The 19,325-nt window shown below is 37.8% G+C and overlaps 1 protein-coding gene across 2 annotated transcripts; it reads left to right on the top strand.

The window, feature by feature from the left end:
* The first annotated feature begins 167 nt into the window (after positions 1-167).
* LOC110465729 (mucin-17-like) lies at positions 168-19,183 on the top strand. Of its 2 annotated transcripts, XR_002464647.1 has the most exons (14): positions 168-303; positions 487-657; positions 1,466-2,023; positions 2,434-2,635; positions 4,573-4,705; positions 5,666-5,848; positions 7,735-7,831; positions 8,945-9,061; positions 9,379-10,337; positions 10,972-11,122; positions 12,144-17,119; positions 17,541-17,564; positions 18,475-18,660; positions 18,801-19,183. XR_002464647.1 is itself a non-coding variant. In XM_021521743.1 (13 exons), exons 1-13 carry the CDS (start codon positions 249-251, stop codon positions 18,559-18,561), a joined length of 7,713 nt encoding a protein of 2,570 aa, XP_021377418.1. In that variant the 5' UTR covers positions 168-248; the 3' UTR covers positions 18,562-19,183. The 2 variants fall into 2 exon arrangements, 1 of the variants encoding a protein (XP_021377418.1); XM_021521743.1 differs by having other exon boundaries at positions 18,475-19,183.
* Positions 19,184-19,325: the final 142 nt, after the last annotated feature.

The following is a 19,325-nucleotide window of genomic DNA, read 5'->3' as shown; positions in this document are numbered from 1 at the left end:
TTATTATCTTTATCAAAATAGTATATAATATATCCATGATTTATTGAAGATTATTGCAGTTTAAGACAGCTACATAAATTATTTATTTTTGGTGTCAATCAGCTATATTTTTTTACGGGATTTTTTTTTTAATTTTACGACAACCGCAAAGTAAATACCCGATCGTGCCCGCCATTATTCGTGTTTACTACTGACGATGTTTTGAAATGTAAAAGACTCTCATGCCATAATTTAAGATCACATATGATATGGCATGTGACAGCTTGTATTTTCTACCGTCTGAAATCGCCCGTCTGGTTTTAGGTTTGTGTCCTATTATTGTCTTTGTATGAAATATGTTACCCATTTCAATCACGGGAAAGTTTTGTTGATGTTGACAAAATTCAATTTCGTGTTTTTGGGATGCTGGGTTTCAATGTTGTCACATTTTCGTATTTATTTCATTGTATATTTCTTTGTTTTGAAAATTTGCTTGATTTACTTCAGGTTATCTACAATCGGAAGGCTACGTCAAAACTTACAAGAACTTTGTGAAAGAATGTCCTCATCTAAGCGAATATGTCAACTTCATGAAGAAGGGCCAATATTACCCATTGACAATCAATGGTTTGGCCCTTATGCAGATCCTGGAAGAATATGGGGCTCTAAGAGTAGCAGGTGAGAATGAAAATATTATGGTATTTACACATCATAATTGTGAAAGTTTTAGATGGTAATTATTTCAATGGTTTACTTTGATTATGATGTTACAATATACCATTTGGTGTGGTATCGTGACCGTATATAGAACTGATTAGAAGAAATACCTTTGTGGAGGACAAGCAAGACTCTATCACTTCAAAACCATACCATTAGCAAATTTCATTCAATTTGTTGAAATATTACAAACAACAATTTCAATATATACAGTTGTAGTAGGATGAGGAATAGTGATATCACAGACTTAGATAATCTAATTCCGTGGTGATCATGATATACCTCCAAGCATTCCACCATATTATTTCTTCCTTGCTTGTCTCATGAGAAATAGACATATTCGGTATACATTCATTTGCAAACTGACGAAGAATATATATAATTGCAGTCTATTGAAATGTATTTAGTGCATATGGCTTGCCACTAGCATACACAATTCGATGAATCAAGAGATCACATTGGCCCAGTTGTGTAAACCATGCACTGTGTTTTTTAAGCCTACTACCATCATATTGTTTATATCACTGTTATTGGGGCCCATCCTTAATCAATTTTGTTTTAAATACTGTTTTTCAAAAGTGATGGACAGATCTTTATCAAATTTCATGTGAAGGTTACGCATGCAATTTTTCCTAATCAGTTTTTCATAGTTGTTCCTGCAAAAAAATATTCTTTTCTTCTTTTTTATTTCCTCATTTTCAAAATGAGTGGGCCTAGCACTTGTCACTGAAAAATACAGATGACTTTATATTTATTTTATTTTTTTCAGAAACTACCAAGAAATTAACACCAAACCCGGCTCTAAGTTCCCTATGGTGTCAGTTTGACTCAGTTGTGGACAATATCAAGAAACGTATGGCTTCTAATTCAAATTTGGTATACAAAGGCCATGAAAACCAAAAGTCCAGGACACGAATGCAGATGGTGGAACGGCGACGTAATCAAATCAAAGCTTCTGTAACCAATGTTGATCCAGATATCATCCAGCCCCACAACTCCAAAACACTTGTCACGCCACTGGTGGTCACCCGGGCAATTTTGCAGAACAAGGCTGACTCGGATTACAGTCTATCACAGCCAGCCTCACCATCAGATGGTGGTGAAGGACCCGATGATAATGACTCTGATGTGTACGAAATGTCAGTGGATGTCCCTAGTGGAACTGAAATAATGAAATTACCTACATCCCAACCAACAAAAGAAGGTTCTAGTGAAATGAGACCTATTAAAGCTTTACCAAGTCCAAGGTCAGATACAGTCTGTACTTTGCAGAATTCTTCTGAAAAATACCAAGCATCAGAATGCTCTACAGTTAACAAAGTTACAGGTTTGTAGTGCAGTGTACTGATACATCTACTGTAATTCATGTTTAATTAAATAAAAAATGCTTCATCTTAGTCCTATTGTCCAGTAACAATTCCATATGTTACTAATCTATATCTTAACTCAGTAACACTAATGACTTATCATGGTATACAAAATGATTGCATATGAATAAAAGTTTGGTGTAATAGTCATATTTAATAATACATATATATATTCAAGAAATTATCAATATTAAAAATATTAACAGAGCTGTCAATACTTGTATGAAATGTTACTCTCTAATTACATTATGGATTTATTGGCTATAAAACATTTTGACCATATGTATTTTACATCAGTAATGTTTCCTGATTCAAATTTACAAATATTCTTTTGAACACTGACAATATTGGTTTACTTTTGGCTCTTCAGAATTGTCTGCCAGAAAGGTTCCCATGGTTCCATCCATTTCCTCAGTCACAATGACAGTTTCAACAGTAGCTGCACATGCTGACACAGAAATGACAAATGTTCCAGGCTCACCAGCTGTTGGTCTTGTGTCATCTCACAAAACACCTGTCAAAAACCATACTACTGTGGAGCCTGGATTGGAGAAGTCACCAAGGCGGAAGAGGTATATTGTCTGTGAAATGTTACAAAAAGCTTGTTCATTCTTCTTAAACAGAAACTACTTGTTATCAGAAAAGTTCTGTGTGTTAAACAAGAAATGTTAGCCCCTCTGATCTACTAATTATGTACATTTGAAGATAATGTAGCAATCATCCTCTAAATATGGAGTAAATAGGCTTACGCTGTTAGATAGAACAACTCCCTATTAGTGGAACTGTGGGGGTTATATGATGTGAGTAGGCTTATGCTGTTAGATAGAACAACTCCCTATTATTGAAACTGTGGGGGTTATATGATGTGAGTAGACTAACACTGTCAGATAGAACAACTCCCTATTATTGAAACTGTGGGGGTTATATGATGTGAGTAGGCTTATGCTGTTAGACAGAACGACTCCCTATTAGTGAAACTGTGGGGGTTATATGATGTGAGTAGGCTTACGCTGTCAGATAGAACGACTCCCTTTTAGTGAAACTGTGGGGGTTATATGATGTTAATAGGCTTACGCTGTCAGATAGAACAACTCCCTATTAGTGAAACTGTGGAGGTTATATGATGCGACTGTGTCTACCTAGTCTCATCCTGGCAACAGACAGATGCACCTAGCATGAATTAATTGATCAAACAAGACGATGTTTTGTTTTCTAATTATTGCCCAGGCAATAACTTATGAATGGCTCGATATTTTATAGATATATTTATAATGATTCCTACCAGACAGTACTTCTTGTACAGCCATCGGGTGTATGTAATAAGTTCAAGATCACTAATATAAGGGGTCAAATAGCTACCTGTTCTAAATTTCGAACAAGTGAGTATTGTTTCAGGAAGCTTATAATTAGGATTCATACTTCGAAAAAGTCGTAGTATTTTTGGAAAATAACTTCTGAACAACTGAATGTTATACTTTATTTGAAACTCCATCACTATGTGTATCATGCCTACACAGTGTATCGTAGTAGGAGATAGAACACCTATTCTAATTATTCAGTATATCTCTTTTGAAAGTAAAGTATTTAGTAAGTGTGTAACAATCCAATCTAATAAAAATTATATCTTCACATCGCTCCCGTTTACTGATATGTCGCGTTGAAGATCTAACAACATCCCGTAGAGGGTCATGTTCAGGCGACCTTTGCGTTAACCAATCAGATGAGAGCTTACGCATTTCTGTAAATGATGATGTAATGATTTCGGAACACACTTGCTATGATAAAAGACCGAGAGGTGTCAAATGAGCATCGAAAATGGCGGCGCCCATGACACCACGCCGTGTCTATCTACAAGACAACGTTTGTACAATTTGTGGATTTTGCTTTGAAATAAGAAAGACTTCCTCTTCTGGTGATGTTGTCGTTAAAAAGTTTAACAACCTGAAACTAAAATTAACCAATGACAGGCTTCGCAATATTCAAACTATCACTGGACCAGACGAAAAAGTGGATTTTGGGCTACGAGGTGTCTGCATTAAATGCTACAGGTCCTGCTTTCTGACTGGTTGAAAGAAAGAGTTATGTCACATTTTGATTGGCTTGTTATAAATACGATAATGCATTCATGTTGACCTCTGACGTGACCCTCTATGGGATGTTGTTAGATCTTCAACGCGACATATCAGTAAACGGCAGCGATGTGAAGACATAATTTTAATTAGATTGGTAACAATCAGCAAGGAGTTGAATATCTGACAGGGACATCATTTTCGATTTGCTGCAAATAACTATGCATATTTTTGAATTCAAAGCATGGATTGTTTGGGAAACACTATCAGTAAGATAATTTGATCTGTACTGTAAAAGCAAATTACACAGTGATATCAGCTAGAAGTAAATAAGATACTGATTGTCAAATGTCCATGTTTCACAATTAATTGGTGTTTTATTTGACGAGCTGATTTAAGTTTTGAACCATGTTGACCAAAGTGTGTTTTATTTATTATAGACCACCAAAGAGAAAACCACAAGGAGAACTTCGCAGACAGAATAAGTCTGACTCCAGTATAGCACATGGTATAGGTAGCCACAATGAAAGTAGTAACAGCACCGATGGATCAGCCCTGGAAAACTCCTTCCCTGTAAGAAATCCTAAATGTTGTACCCATATATTTGTTTTATTTATTCACAAATGTGTGTCATGTTCAACAAGAAAAAGAACTACTCTTTTTCTGTAATATAAGTGACATGTCAACCTGGACAAATGTGTACTTGTGTGTGTTGTGAAAGCATAAACATGTGTTCTTCTATGTTGAAGTTAACATTATTGACGTTTTGTTTTGTGCCACCTCTGAACTTAAAAAACCTGTGTGTCATTTCCTCTGAAAAACTCCTTACTGGTAACAGGTTTAAGGATACACAATTTCCTTCAATTAGATCTATTTCAATGCCTGAAATAAACAAAAGTACTGTTCTATATTACTTATTTACGAGTCCAATGTCTGTGTCATTGGCAGCTTTGTCATTGGCAGCTTTGTCATTGTCTTAATCAGTTGGGTTTTGGTCACTGTCTCTGTCCCAGCTGTTGTGTCTTCTTCGTCTTATTTCCCTTTTTAATGAGAAATCCAGGAAACATATTCTCTGTTTTGAACAGTCTGTAGCATTGTTTACAGTCCCTGCCATATTTGTTCATCTCTAACTAACTGGCCCTTTTGCAACAGATTGGGTACACAGTAGATTGATCAAGTTGTCTCCCTTCAACCTAGCTTCACTTAGGTTATTGATTTAGCTGTCTGTTTGGAGGTTGAATTTGAGGTTAAGTAACTGATTGGAACAGGCAGTAGAAACTTTATTGTGTCATCAAAATCATTTCATGCACACATAACATATTTTTGTATAATACTTTTGTTTCTGACGAATTTTTTCTATTACTTTTAGGGTTCACAGTTAAGTTTGTATTCTAAAAAAAAAATAAAAAAATATCAAATCTGTCATAACTGTCATAAAATGGAGTGATTCCTTTGTTTGAATAATGATCCTATTTTGTGTTGTTGTCAATGAATATGACACTATATAATCTGTGTCTTTCTTTCACTTTACAGCAAATATTGGAGCACATCATGAATGATCCATTGCTTCCACACAAACTTGCTGAGAACATCAACAAGAGTCTTCACCCTGAGGTGATCCCAGACCCTGGTACACCAGCTGCCCTTCCTCATGTGGATTCAATCCCTGATAGTCCCTTCATAGGTCGCTCTCTCGAGGATATACTTGACCAACAGGTATCACCTTAAAAATGGATCTGTCTACTCACGTGTGTATTGTGGTTGACACTGATTGCGTAAACATAATCAGGGCCGTCACAGATCAGCGCACGCTGTACTGCTGCAAGTTTAATAATGCTTTTGTCTAAGTTGTGAAGTCAATTATCAAGCTTCAGATGGCAACAGGTGTTATAATTTGTGTTCATTAATGGACAGTGGGGTCAAGTTAATTGGATGATCCATTGACGTTGAGAAAACAGTCTGATAAGCCAGTCACGCATAGGTTGATTTGCACACGTACATTTGGCGGCGCCGTAAGCCGATCTGATCATCTTGTTACAAACACTGCATCCAACATGGGTTAATATATATTAAATAAGTGTGCATGGTCTTCATTCACCTATTCAAGTACAGTAGCAAGCATAAATGCATCCGATATACTTGATTAGATAGTATAAGTATCGCCTTGAAACACCATGTTGAAGTGCCGATTTTCGGCCGTTCAGATCACTTCAAACGAGGTATCATATCAATGTACTTTCGTGGTAAGATGTTATAGAATTTCAAGTGGTCAAGAAAAGTTATTTAGCATCGCAGTTATGCAGTTTTTTGAACAGCAAGCTGTTCAGAATGTCTTCGACGGTCGCTTATATTAGGTGCCAATCGACAACACGGGAATGGCCAAGTTGCGCGATGTGATGTGCTCCCGTTTTATTTCGAAGGGTTGGTCAATACCGTTATAAATTAGTCCTTTTCCTTTCAAATGTGTTTTTCTGCCATTTGCATTTGAAATGTGTGATATTTTAAAATATATATAGTGTTTTTTTTACATAAAACATGAATTACGTATACAGTGAATGTAAACCCAGGAAAAATAATTATCAATATTGCATCACTGAGGCTACTTTTGATTTGGATTTTTATAAGTTTAATTTTTAGCTTGAAGGCACGGAATTAGACTATCTAAGCCCGAAGGCGAATAATATCTTAACATTTAAACTTTTCAACCTATTTTTTTTCACAATTCCTTTGTCAAGAAAATGAGATAAAGTCTGATTTTTCTCTCTTTTGAAAAGAATTAAAAAAGTTCTGGTGGAAATTTTCAGCATTTTGATTTAAGTCATATTTTCTTATAATTAAAGCTTTATCATCTGAAAGTATTAAAAAAATATCATATTATGGATTAAATTATAGGCATGATGTATAACAACATTTTAATTTTAACAGATTACTCCTTAATTTGACATCTTGTTGAATAGTATTGCACTTCAAAAATATTAAATATTGAATGATTTTAATGGAGGGCCTATATCCGTAACGGTTGGAGGCTGAGAAAGTATGGCCACTGTTTCAAAAATATTGGCTACTAATTATTTCTGTCCAGGGTGAGCCCTGATTCAGTAACACTTTCTGTCACTTGCCAGATACAAGTGCATGTGTCTGGACCTGAAATGGATTGTAGCCAAAATATTTTATATCAGATGAAAATTTTGTAGAATATTTTTCAGTGTGTCCAAGCCAAGAATTTTGAAATGTGCTTGAGTGCCAAGTAAAATCATAGTGCCATATAAGTTGAGTCCCAGCCAAAAAAGGGAAGTCCAGGGCTTGGAAATCAGCTTCATTAAATCACTGTTAAAGATGTGTGAAAAATAATTACAAATTCATAACAGTATTCCTTTCTACTAATTACAGCTGGACATAAAGATCATTGCATCATGATTATGTCTCCGGTGTTGATATTTCATTATATATATCATACCTCTATACTTGATGGGAACCATGTCTATAATTCAGAGGGCAAACATTTTTGGTTGATATTAATGTTCAAAAGTTCTATCTACAGTATAATATATATTCTGATACTGATATTAATATTACACTGACCGTCCTGTTTCTTTATGTAGGAAACACAGATGCCAGCATCTTCCATCAATGGAATTATAGAACTCACAGAGAGGGATCCGAATTTTGAGTGGCTGTTCTCTGCAGGTGTTTGTTATCGTAAGTTAGTCTTTGGAATGTCTCTAAGAATATCTTTAAAGTTTGATACAGCTTCAACATCAACCAACTTTGATAATATAGGTATCTCATGATCATCTGTTTCAACTGAAGAAATGTTTTGTGATAACAGATCAACCTGGCTTAAGATTTAGATCAGGGAATGAAATCAAATAGTTTGATTACTAAAGGATTCAAATTGTTTTTAACTAAAAACAAAATATATAAGAAAATTTCACTCATTTTTGTATATTCTACAATTCTAACTAACATTCATGAAATGTATAGAAACAAGCTTAAAACATATTGATTAACACGTGTGTTAAGTTTAAATGTTTTGCATATCTTCTAAGATTGTCTCAATTGTTTTGGATTTTGGATGATATGTGGACATGAAAGTACATTTTGTGTGTTTCCAATTGTCTCTGTGTTTTGACCAAATCTTTGTAGTTGTTGTCATACCAACAACTTGCACACAGAGCTTGACAACAAAAACCTTTTATTAAATGCATATTAATGATTGTTAGAATTGCCTTGGAAATGTGAGGTTTTGTCCTCATACTGATTTCAATTTTCCTCAACTGCCCTCTTGCAGAAAGCGATTCACAAAACTGAAGATTCCATTCATAAAATATGGGCTGAAAACGAGAACCAATGAAAGTTTTAAATGCACTGATTAAAGCCAATCAAAATATTAGGTCGATTTCGCAAATTATTAATTTTCACTTCTGCCTCCATTTTCTGGTTATTTGTTATTCACAGAAGCGCTATTCACTGTTTTAGGTGAATCAGTACGAAAATGACAACTTACTCCGTGCTTGCTCGTTCTTGTTTGTAAGCTTTTGATTAATTTGTTAGCTTAAATTTGAATTGATATAATTTTTCTACCAGAATATCGGCAGCTGAGTAAAAACATTGAAAAAAATCCAAGGGCTTAAAACACTCAATATGTTCTCCTTTTACAAACAAATGCCTCTGTACTCAGTCACAATTCAGTATCATAAGAAAGTCCACCCCAGGCTTATGGAATGGACCAACAAAATAAAAAGTTGATTATGTTTTGCTGTATTGAATCTTACAAAGTAATTCTGTTGAACTGTGTGTGTCTCCTTTCAGTGGATGAGGCCGCCCATGACCGTGATTTTACAGACAGCGAACACAAGAGTCGCAGTAATGGACTAGTACAGTCCTCCACCAGAAACACTACACAGCAGCCACAACCTGGCTCCTCAGGTAAGCTTTGGAAACCTGTGTGGTGTATGTACCACAGAACAGGGTGCAGGGTATTACCACAGCTTGTTTTATCTGGCTACAATGTTGGTATTTGCTTGGTCCCTGTCACTGTTCATTCCATATAGTTTATTATCAATTCAAATAGTAACATATATGTATGCATATCTTTGTAGTTGTTTGTGCCATTTGACTGAGTTTATTTATAAAAGTTACAGAGAAATACATACATGTATAAACAACAATTTGCTGTTACTTCACATAATTTTTGCAGGAATATTGAACTGTATGTCATTGAATGTTTCTTTTTTATACTTTAGGTAGTAAGATGGATTTTGTCCCGGCATCTGACAGGTCCTTTGGTGGGCTGACATCGGAGAACATACCTTTTACTCCTCCTACCAATTTTATGCCAATATCAGAAGACATTGAAAGCAACTTATTCAAAATATCTGTGCCAAATTTTTCAAACTCTCCAACAAGCAATGCTGAATCATTCCACAGCATTACTCAATATACAACAACCACAACCAGAGATGAAGCTCGTGCCACACAGTTTCCAATCACAGGCAGTGTGACATCTTCGACCTTACACCAGCCAAAGACAAGTAATGTTAAAACCCAGTTGCCATTGACAACTTGTGATAGTGCTTCTCAGCAGTTTGCTACCTCAGCTGTACAAAGTGTGACAATATGTGTGACAGCTCAGGCTCTGGCAACTGTCACATCCCATCAACCAATCACTTCTAGACTCTCGTCCCAGCCAATCACAACAGCAGTGACATCCATACAACCAATCACCTCGTCTTTCTCCACTGGTTATGGTAAAGAGACGGTAGAGTCCACCCTTACCTCCCCTCACGGTTTCCCTGTGCTGTCCCTCAGGAGCTCTGTCAATGATGATGACTTGCCAGATCCTTTATCGTCGTTCACTATACAATCACCAGTCAAGCCATGTGTGACAAGTCAGTGTCACACCAGTGAGGTGAGAGGAAGCACCTTGTCAGCTTCATATTCTACATTTGTGAGCGGCATGAATGACGGACAACATAGCAGTACTCCCATCACTGGGCGAGTCAATGCTGGTCTTGTTTTGCCTTGTGTGACAGGCATTACCTCCAGTCAAGAATTAACAAAAAAAATCCCAGCTGTTCCATCTACCTCTCCAGCGGTGTTTGCCAAGCCCCATTCAGCTGTTCCAACTACCTCCCCAAAGTCATTGCCAACCATCAACATCCGTAGTCTTATGGATAAACTGGAAGCTAAAGCCAAAGGAGAGGTATGGAGTTAAATGTGAAATTCTTGAATATCTGTTTCAATATTTTCTATATGCAATATGTAATAGGTACCTGTAGATATGAAAACCCAGTTGCACTGATCATGATTTATCCAAAAATGAAGCCTGTGTTATGAAAGATTTTGAATCAAAAATGAGTTTACAATACATGATATTGGAGTGACTCTTTTTCCATTAATTAATGTTCAATATACTAGTCCTAAAATTTTGGTTTGTATTGTTTTTCATAGTGATTGGTCTAGATTTAATAAGTTTATAATACATGATATTGGAGTGATTCTTTTTCCATTAATAAATGTTCAATACTAGTCCTAAATTTTTTGGTTTGTATTGTTTTTCATAGTGATTGGTCTAGACTTAATAACACTGAATGTATGTATGTAATTAATCATGTTGGCATATACTAGTATACATAGTATCTACCATGAGGTTTGAGAGTTAACACTGTTTGTACGTACCAATGAAGCGCACATATTTCTCTTCGCAAATGTCTCCCTGTACACAGTGTATATGAATTGCTCCTGGAATGGGAATGTGATAAAATATACCAATCAAGGCTTAAGCTTCTGTGTTATGATTTAAAGTAGATTGAGAGAGGATTGTTTCTGAATTGCAGGTAGTAGAGATAGACCTACAGCCAAAACCAGCTGCCAAACCAAGTACCAAGGGTCGGGGCAGGAAGAAAAATCCCCCACCACAGAAGTCATCCCCAAAATCTGTCCAGCCTAAACCACTAGATCCATCAGGTGCAGGAATTTGGTCTTCAGGTATTATAATATAAAGAAGCACTTTTTATGTAAAGATTATATTGGCTTATAATGTAGGGAGAATATGTTTATTTGTCTTCAACCAAAACTTCTGACTTTGACCCTTGGCCTTGAAATTGTCATCACAACAATAGCCAAGAATTGTTGAGGGGGTTGGTAAGTAAAACCAGTAATACTATATTGAGATATTACTGTGCATGGATATGGAAACTTTTACAGAACACATTTGGGCATTATTTTTCAGAAACTAATGTATAGATATCAAGTGACCATAGATAACACCCTGGATGAAGGACATCTCAGCAACTGAGGAATAAATATTGATCAAACTTGCACTATTCTATCTCATATAAATTTCAAAAGTTTGCTTTAAGTAAATATCATGGTGGCATATTGAATGATCTTCAAACGTTTTGGTTCTCATTAGATTTCAAGTTAAAAGGGATCTATATATATATAGGGTTACATAAAATTAAGTTGTGTTTGTCAAGACTTAAAAGAAGAATTTACTGACAACTGTATTGTGAGATGAAACAAACAATGTGGAAGAGATTTTTCACAAACTTATTGACTTGTTATTTATAAACCAATTTGTGAAATTAAATGCTACAACATAGTTTGATTATTCAGATGAAGAACAGGACATTTTCATAAAAAATACATTTTATCATTATGAGCATCCTAGGCAGTGTGATCATAGAAAAGAAATATCTAGGGTTAGCCATCAGTACTTTTGTATATACATTTGCTGTCTTTGATAAAGTCAGTTCTCTAAAAGCTGTACAAATAGCAACCATCTAGTTATAGTACATGCTGGTATCATTCAATTGTGACTTTCATTGAAGATTATGCCCATTGAAACCCATTTAGGCTCCACCACTATGGACCAATTGAATTGAAATGCTTACAATAGTCAGTATTAAGTTCAATCTGAACTATTTTTGAAGTCACAATTAATATCGTAAACAAGTTACTTCACATTGAATATGATCTGACATATTCTGTTCATTTTCTTTTGTAGAACTATCAGCTTTAGTGAAAATTGCCTCTCCTGAGAAATGCACAACTCAAAGCTCAAGTGTCAAAAGGTCACGTGTCACAAGGTCAAGTGCTGCAAAGATGTCCGATTTGAATAGTGATCAGACAGTTCAACAGCCCAGGAAAACTAAGAAGGGAAATGAAACATTCATGGCCGTTTTATCACCCAGTGGCAGCTGTGTACACCATGTACCTGTCCTGGAAGTTAACTCCCTTAGCGAGTTTTCTGATGCTAAGGATTTGGTTCCTATGGGACAACTTGTTCCAACTAGCATACCTGTGGTGACGTCATCATATGTAACCCTGACAACAACACAGACTTTGATAACATCATCTCTGCCTTTATCAACCCAGAGTAATTCTATCTTATCTGTGTCCCTGTCAGCTGTACCATCCGTGACATCTTCACTACAAACTGAGTGTATTTCAAAGGTAGTGACAACAATGACATCGTCATGTTTACCATTCGTCCAGAAGGATGCCCCTCAGACTCCCCCGACCAACACCTGTCACACAGACTATCCCAGCATGCCTGACTTACATGGTTCCCAACCTTCTCTACCAGTGCCTGCCACCACCTGTGACAAACCGAAGGACATACAACCAGATCATGCTTCTGTCCTTAATGATGCCTACTCTGCAGATCGAGACTTCCTGGAGTCACCCTGCTCTAGTATGTCTGGTTATGATGATGGGTCTGCTCGTAGAGATCATGTTATGGAGTCAGGTGTGAAATCAATGACTGAACATCTCAGTGTTTATTGTGGGATTCCTGTTGACAAGGTAACACAGAGAGATATATATGCACGGCCACTGGACTTTGGTTCTGCAGTTCCACACTCAAGCTCGACAGAAGTCTCCTCTCCTCTCAGACAGCCCTCTTTTGGTCGCGGCAAGAAAACTCCAGTCACAAAGAAAAAGAAAATGGGTAGACCTCCAGGAAGGAGATCAACACGTGGAAAATCACAGTTGAATGCTGGTGAGGACATTATGAATTCTCCAATATCATCAAGAGAGGTGACCAAGGCTTCACAACAAAATGTGATGTCTCCTACTTGTAGTAGAACTGGTAGTTGTGTTGGGCAGTTCGACTCCTGTACTGACTCACTGGATGGACCACCCTCACAACAAGCCTATGGCACTCCACTTCGGGGTAAGGCATTGTCATCTCCAGGCATTCCCTCTTACACCTCCTCACATGTGGGGGAAAAGACTGTTGCAGTGACATCAGGTCAGGTCAGAAGTCCCAGTGAGCCAGCATGCACACCTCTTCAAGACATCAACAACAGTCCTGCAGGTACACCCGACAAACTGATGATTTGTACACCAACTCACACTGACTACATACCAACAAAGGGGGCTACATCTCAACGTCAAGTCTTAACCCTAGGAAATGTGGGAGCATTAAGCCTGCACGAAGTTGTGAATTCTCCATCTTATGACGATATGGCAAGTCGAGATAGTGTTTTATCTAAGCATGCCCCAAGCCCATCAGTACAAGGACTTCTTATACATCAATGTGAGCAAGATGGTGATAGAAAACAGACTGAGACATCGGAGGACATTTCAAATTTAAAACTTACGGAACATTATAATAATGAAGCTATGGAGACACTGGACAAAATTCCATCTCCACATCAGGTCTTGGATAATGCAAAGAGCATTCATGAATCAGAGATCAGCAGTGCTGTCTTGTCTATTCAAGACAATGCTATTTCTGTGGAGATTTGTAGGTCTAGTCCTGTCAACATGTCGGAGAGTAGAAATACAGCCTCAGGTAGGAAGCCTACTTCACCAAACCCTCACACTCAACAGAAGGTGTCTATACCCTTACCGGACACACTTCAACAGCTAACTAACCCCACAGGCAAGGAGTCTGATATAATGATCAGCATTGATAATCAACGTTTGTCCACTGAGGCCAGCGACAATAGCCAGCAATCACAAGGCACAGTCGAAGTTCAGCAGTCAGACATCGGCAATCAGTCAGTGACTAACAGTAACTCAAAAAGTCAGCAAAATCCTATCCAATTTGATACATTCAAAATCAAATCGCATCAAGGTGGCTCATATTCCCAGCCTGAAAACTCCAATGGAAACAAATGTAATACAATAAACCCAACTGTTAAAAACCAAAGTCATGTCATCAACCAATCACAAAGCCCTACAACCCACCGATCACAAGACCATGTAATCAACCAATCACTAGATTACCAAAGCATTTTAAAAGTTTCACAATCGATGATGAGTTCAACTAATATATTAGAAGATGCTATGAAGCAGGTATTTTCAGCTTCAGATCAACAGCAGACATTTTTTAGTTCAGCTCCTGTCTTGACTGGTACACAATTAATGGAAAATTCATCTACAAATCACCAGGCTGTGCCTTGTAGAGGGACACCTTCCCAGGTGGTCAGTTCTCCAGCACCTGTGGTTAGTCAAAAACAGTTCATTGTATATTCTCCAGCTCCTACCCAGACAGTGCAGTCCACAGCTGCATCTACACCGGTAGTTCACTCGACTGCTCCCGTCTTGACTCATTCTCAGTTTATAGTCAACTCACCTGCTCCTGTTACACCAGCATCATTTATTGTTACGTCAACAACTTACCCAGCTACACCTATAGCCTGTCAATCACAGTTTGTCTTGAACTCACCAGCAACCCCTGTGATGGTCAAGTCCCCTGCAACTCCATTGATTGTCAATTCACCAGCTACTCCTCAAGTTGTCAACTCACCTGCTGCTGTGATGGCTACTGCCCCATACAAAAGTGTGTGTTCTCCTGCTCCACATAAAGTGCCCTCAAGGGCTCCCACACCTCAGATGGAACCTACAGACTTTATCCCTGATCGATCTGGGACAATCTACGTTACCCCAAATGTGCTGGCACAGATGTCATGTGAGAAAAGTTTGGTGGTGCAGCAGGAGAGAGCAGTCACTACCACCTCCTTGGTACCATGTTCAACGGTTGGTTCCACTGTAGACAACCGTCTGAATCATGGTATTCGAGGACCAGATGTAGGTCAATCGCCCTGTGCTCAGTATCAATCTGACCAGGATATCTTTGCAGAGACTACAGATGAGGAGGTGGCTGAACCTGCTCCAGTTCTAAAAGCACCATCAAAATTGCCCATCATCACAGAGGTCTCCCATGATATTGCCAAGATTCCCTCCCTGTTTGATACCATGGATGGACACAACCAAGTCATGACACAAGCAGAGAACACACCGCCTCCCTGTCGCACAGGAAGAGACAGTCCTCGATACTTTTCAGCATTAAGCAACAGTAATGATGATCCAGTGAGTGATCAGTCATCTAGGATGGAGACTTCTCCAAGTAGTCCTAACAGTGGAGAGTTGAAATCGCAGAATCATCCTAATAACTCAGCAAAAGCTGATATCCAAGTCTCACAAGTGAGTGACAGTGACGATGACATAGATATATTGGGGGACTGGGACCATGATTTGTCAGCAGGGGAGATAACCAAAGTTCCCATAACAGAACACACCATCAGCCATGACAGTACCTCTTTGTGTAATGTATCATGTAGTCCTAAAAAGACAGCTTGGCAAACTGGCTTTGCCACCAAGCCTTCCTCGACCACGTCAGCTTTTATCAGAAAAATTCTAGAACAGAAAAATACACAACAGTCTTCTGAAAAGAAAAGTCCTGTACGTACAGAAAGTATTTCCTTAACGACACAGACTGCTTCACAGAAGATTAGCCCGGAGTTAACAGCTAGTTCTACAGTTACTCTGTCAACACAAAACAAGCCAGTCTCTGCCGATCATCATGCCAAAGAGAAAGTTCCGAGGCGAGTTCAAGTCATTACATTAAGTAAGGAAGTGTCGAAGGTCAGTAAAGACGCTCAAAATGCTGTACAAAGTGCTCGGGGACCCTTCAAACATCCCCAGGAACTCACGCCAAGGAAATCATCACACAATAGTGGCAAACTGACAAGCCAAGTGAAACACTCCACCAGTAATGACAAGGGTTCTAGTGGTGGAGGTTCAGCTGAGAAAGACGTGCCACCCCACCACCAATATATAACTCCACCAAAAAAGAGGTTTACAGCATCACTTAAAAGTGGGGATGGATTGTACTTTGTATCCTCTGCTGCACAGCAAGGGAATGTTTCCACTAACATGAGAGACCATTCACACCAGTCGGAGAGTCACAATTCTAGTGCTAAGGTGTCACTTCCTGGACAGAGTCCTCGGAAGAATAGAAAGTCAACTTTGACCCCCAGGAAAGACATAGACTCAAGTCATGTAACCCAAGGTAATCACAGTAGAACAGAAAGTAGAGCTTCAGACACTTTATCTTGTCATGGTAGGACTTCAAGAAGTCCATCTCGTGCTCCTCATGATCAAAGAACTTCAGAAAGGAAATCACAAAGTCCATCTCATAGAAAAGCTTCAGATAGGACATCGCAAAGTCCATCTCATAGCAAAAATACAGATAGGACATCGCAAAGTCCATCTCATAGCAAAAGTACAGATAGGACATCGCGAAATCCATCTCATAGAAAAACTTCAGACAGAATACCACAAAGTCCATCTGGTCATAAAATATCAGGAAGGTCATCACAAAGCCCATCTCCACATAGAACAGTTTTCAACAGAACTACAGAAAGCCCCTCAAGAAGTAAAAATCTAGAGAGGGTTTATGCAAGTCCAAGTATAAGGCGGAAAGTGTTTGAAACCAGTGTAAATAACGACAGAAGAGTTGGTAAAAGTGAGGACAGGACCCCTCATGTGAACACAGAATATGATAAAGACAATAAAAATGTAGAGAGAGTCCACACAAGATCCTCTATAGGTCGGCCTAGTTCTTCAGCATCCCACCCCCGATCATCTGGATCAGGAACTTCCAACAAAAATACGACCCAGCGGCAGACATCCCCAACTCACAAACGAGGTCACAAACGTCACGTGGACAGTTATCAAAGTGGGGAGGTAAGTAACTGGTTTCCACTGGGAAACTACCTATAGATACTCAGATAGCTGGAAAGGTATTAAGTTACCCCAAAATGACAGATACCTTTATAGAAAATGTTGGCATGGCTTGGAGTAGAAATGAAACTTGTGACAATATGTCGTGATGCTTGTATGGGTACAATCACCTGACACTATTATCAACTTTAGAAGAAACTTGCCTGTGAGTTGGAGGCAGAGAATTATTAACTGATATGTTAAATTTAGAATGTTGCTCATTCTGTTTGATATTGAGCTAGCACAAGAGTTAATAAGGTTCATTAAAATATTTATCAACAATTCATGTGTTCCACTTCAGCTTTAATTTCACTTATCATAAAATGTTTTTGAAAATTTAATGTGCAGGGCAAATCATACAATATTTTTTGTATTTTTTTTTCAGGTCAAGACGAAAAGAGCCAAAAAGGTGAGTTAAGTCTAGATCTATAGTCCGGTCCATCGTCATCAGATTAAGAAAACCCGGAGGATTTTTCTCAAATTTCCTTTGTAGGTTTTTCTTGGTTCTCAGTTGTACAAGCTAAATGGGTGAAGAAAATGGCAACATGTGACCATGTTCGATTTGAACAATTGAGATTGTTATCTCTTTTTCTCAGAAACTGCTGAAGGGGTCTTTCTCTGTTCTTATTTGTGAATGTTTAATTTTGAGACAAATCATTAGAATGAGATGACCAGGTGGCTCTCTTTTATTCTGATGGTTTATAGGATCCTTATACAACTGCCAGAAACTGTTAACTACGTAACTTCTGAAATGAAAAGTTGCATAACTTTTAGGAAAACGTAGTAAAGGTGAGATAAAAAAAATCAATAATAGTATTCTGAGTGTAAAGTGCAAAAAGCCAAATTTTAATTTGAACCCTGGACCTCCGATCATTATACGAACCAACTGAGCTACCTGGTCAGTGATGGTACTCTGGCTCAGTCATGCTACAGTTTTAAGCTAGGTTACTATACGTTTAAAAAACTTAACTGAAGTGTTTTTCCTGCAATGGGACAAGTGTGTTAAGAAACATTTTTCACTGTTGCTCAAGAAATACTGGATGGCTTTTTCTCAACTTTATAAGTAGATTCTTCTTGTTCCTTAGTTACTTTTGTTTACTTTTGAGACCAATTTTGATTTAGTGTTGAATTACAATGTTTTGTTGTGTTTATCAGATCAAAAATACATCTAACTTTGTGTTTGATAACATAAATGTATACTGCTAAATATCTTGAATAAATTTTGATGTTGAAGCAAGGGAAGTACTATGCGAATTATTTCAACTGTTAATTCTTTTTCTGCTTAATTTGCCTAATATTTTGTTTCCTACTTTTTTCAGAGCAACACGCCAATTGATCTTACAAAACTAGATGTGGACAAGTTTCTCAACAGTGATGTGTACATCAAGGGCAGACTGGAAAAGTGATCTAGGTGTCCAACATAGCACTAACAGTCTACTGAGGGAACAAGTGATCTAGGTGTCCAACTTAGCACTAACAGTCTACTGACAGAACAAGTGATCTAGGTGTCCGATATAGCACCAACACTCTACTGAGGGAACAAGTGATCTAGGTGTCCGATATAGCACCAACACTCTACTGAGGAAACAAGTGATCTAGTGTCCCATATAGCACTAACAGTTTACTGATGGGACAAGTGATCTAGGTGTCCAACATAGCACTAACAGTCTACTTACAGAACAAGTGATCTAGGTGTCCAACATAGCACTAACAGTTTACTGATGGGACAAGTGATCTAGGTGTCCAACATAGCACTAACAGTCTACTGACAGAACAAGTGATCTAGGTGTCCAACATAGCACTAACGGTTTACTGATGGGACAAATTTCCGAGGTGACAACTAACTGGAATAGGACCAGCATATTATAACAAATGATACTGCCCGGAGAATACAGATGACTTTGGGTATATTGGTGGTCAGTGTAATAGGCAGTATTGTAAGTCATTGTGATATTATAGAAGTATACATGTACATTTTGTAGTGATATTGTGTTTCATTGTGTACCTGTATAACATTGTATATGTGGTAAAGTACATTTTGTACCTGTAGTGTACCTGTATGGCATTGTATATGTGGTGCATGCACATTTTGTACCTGTACTGAGTATACATGTACATTTTGTAGTGATATTGTGTTTCATTGTGTTCCTGTATAACATTGTATATGTGG

Source organism: Mizuhopecten yessoensis, unplaced genomic scaffold (genome assembly GCF_002113885.1).
Source record: "Mizuhopecten yessoensis strain PY_sf001 unplaced genomic scaffold, ASM211388v2 scaffold11099, whole genome shotgun sequence".
NCBI classification, from domain to species: Eukaryota; Metazoa; Mollusca; class Bivalvia; order Pectinida; family Pectinidae; genus Mizuhopecten; species Mizuhopecten yessoensis.
Note: the sequence above shows the minus strand (reverse complement) of the source record. Positions and strands in the feature narration are given on the sequence as shown.

Excerpts from the sequence above, each read along its gene's own strand:
- LOC110465729 (XM_021521743.1), top strand. The coding sequence starts at position 249 with ATGGCATGTGACAGCTTGTATTTTCTACCGTCTGAAATCGCCCGTCTG. Across the intron at positions 4,706-5,665 it reads CCCTGGAAAACTCCTTCCCT|CAAATATTGGAGCACATCAT; the intron begins GTAAGAAATCCT and ends TTCACTTTACAG. Across the intron at positions 17,565-18,474 it reads AGACGAAAAGAGCCAAAAAG|AGCAACACGCCAATTGATCT; the intron begins GTGAGTTAAGTC and ends TACTTTTTTCAG.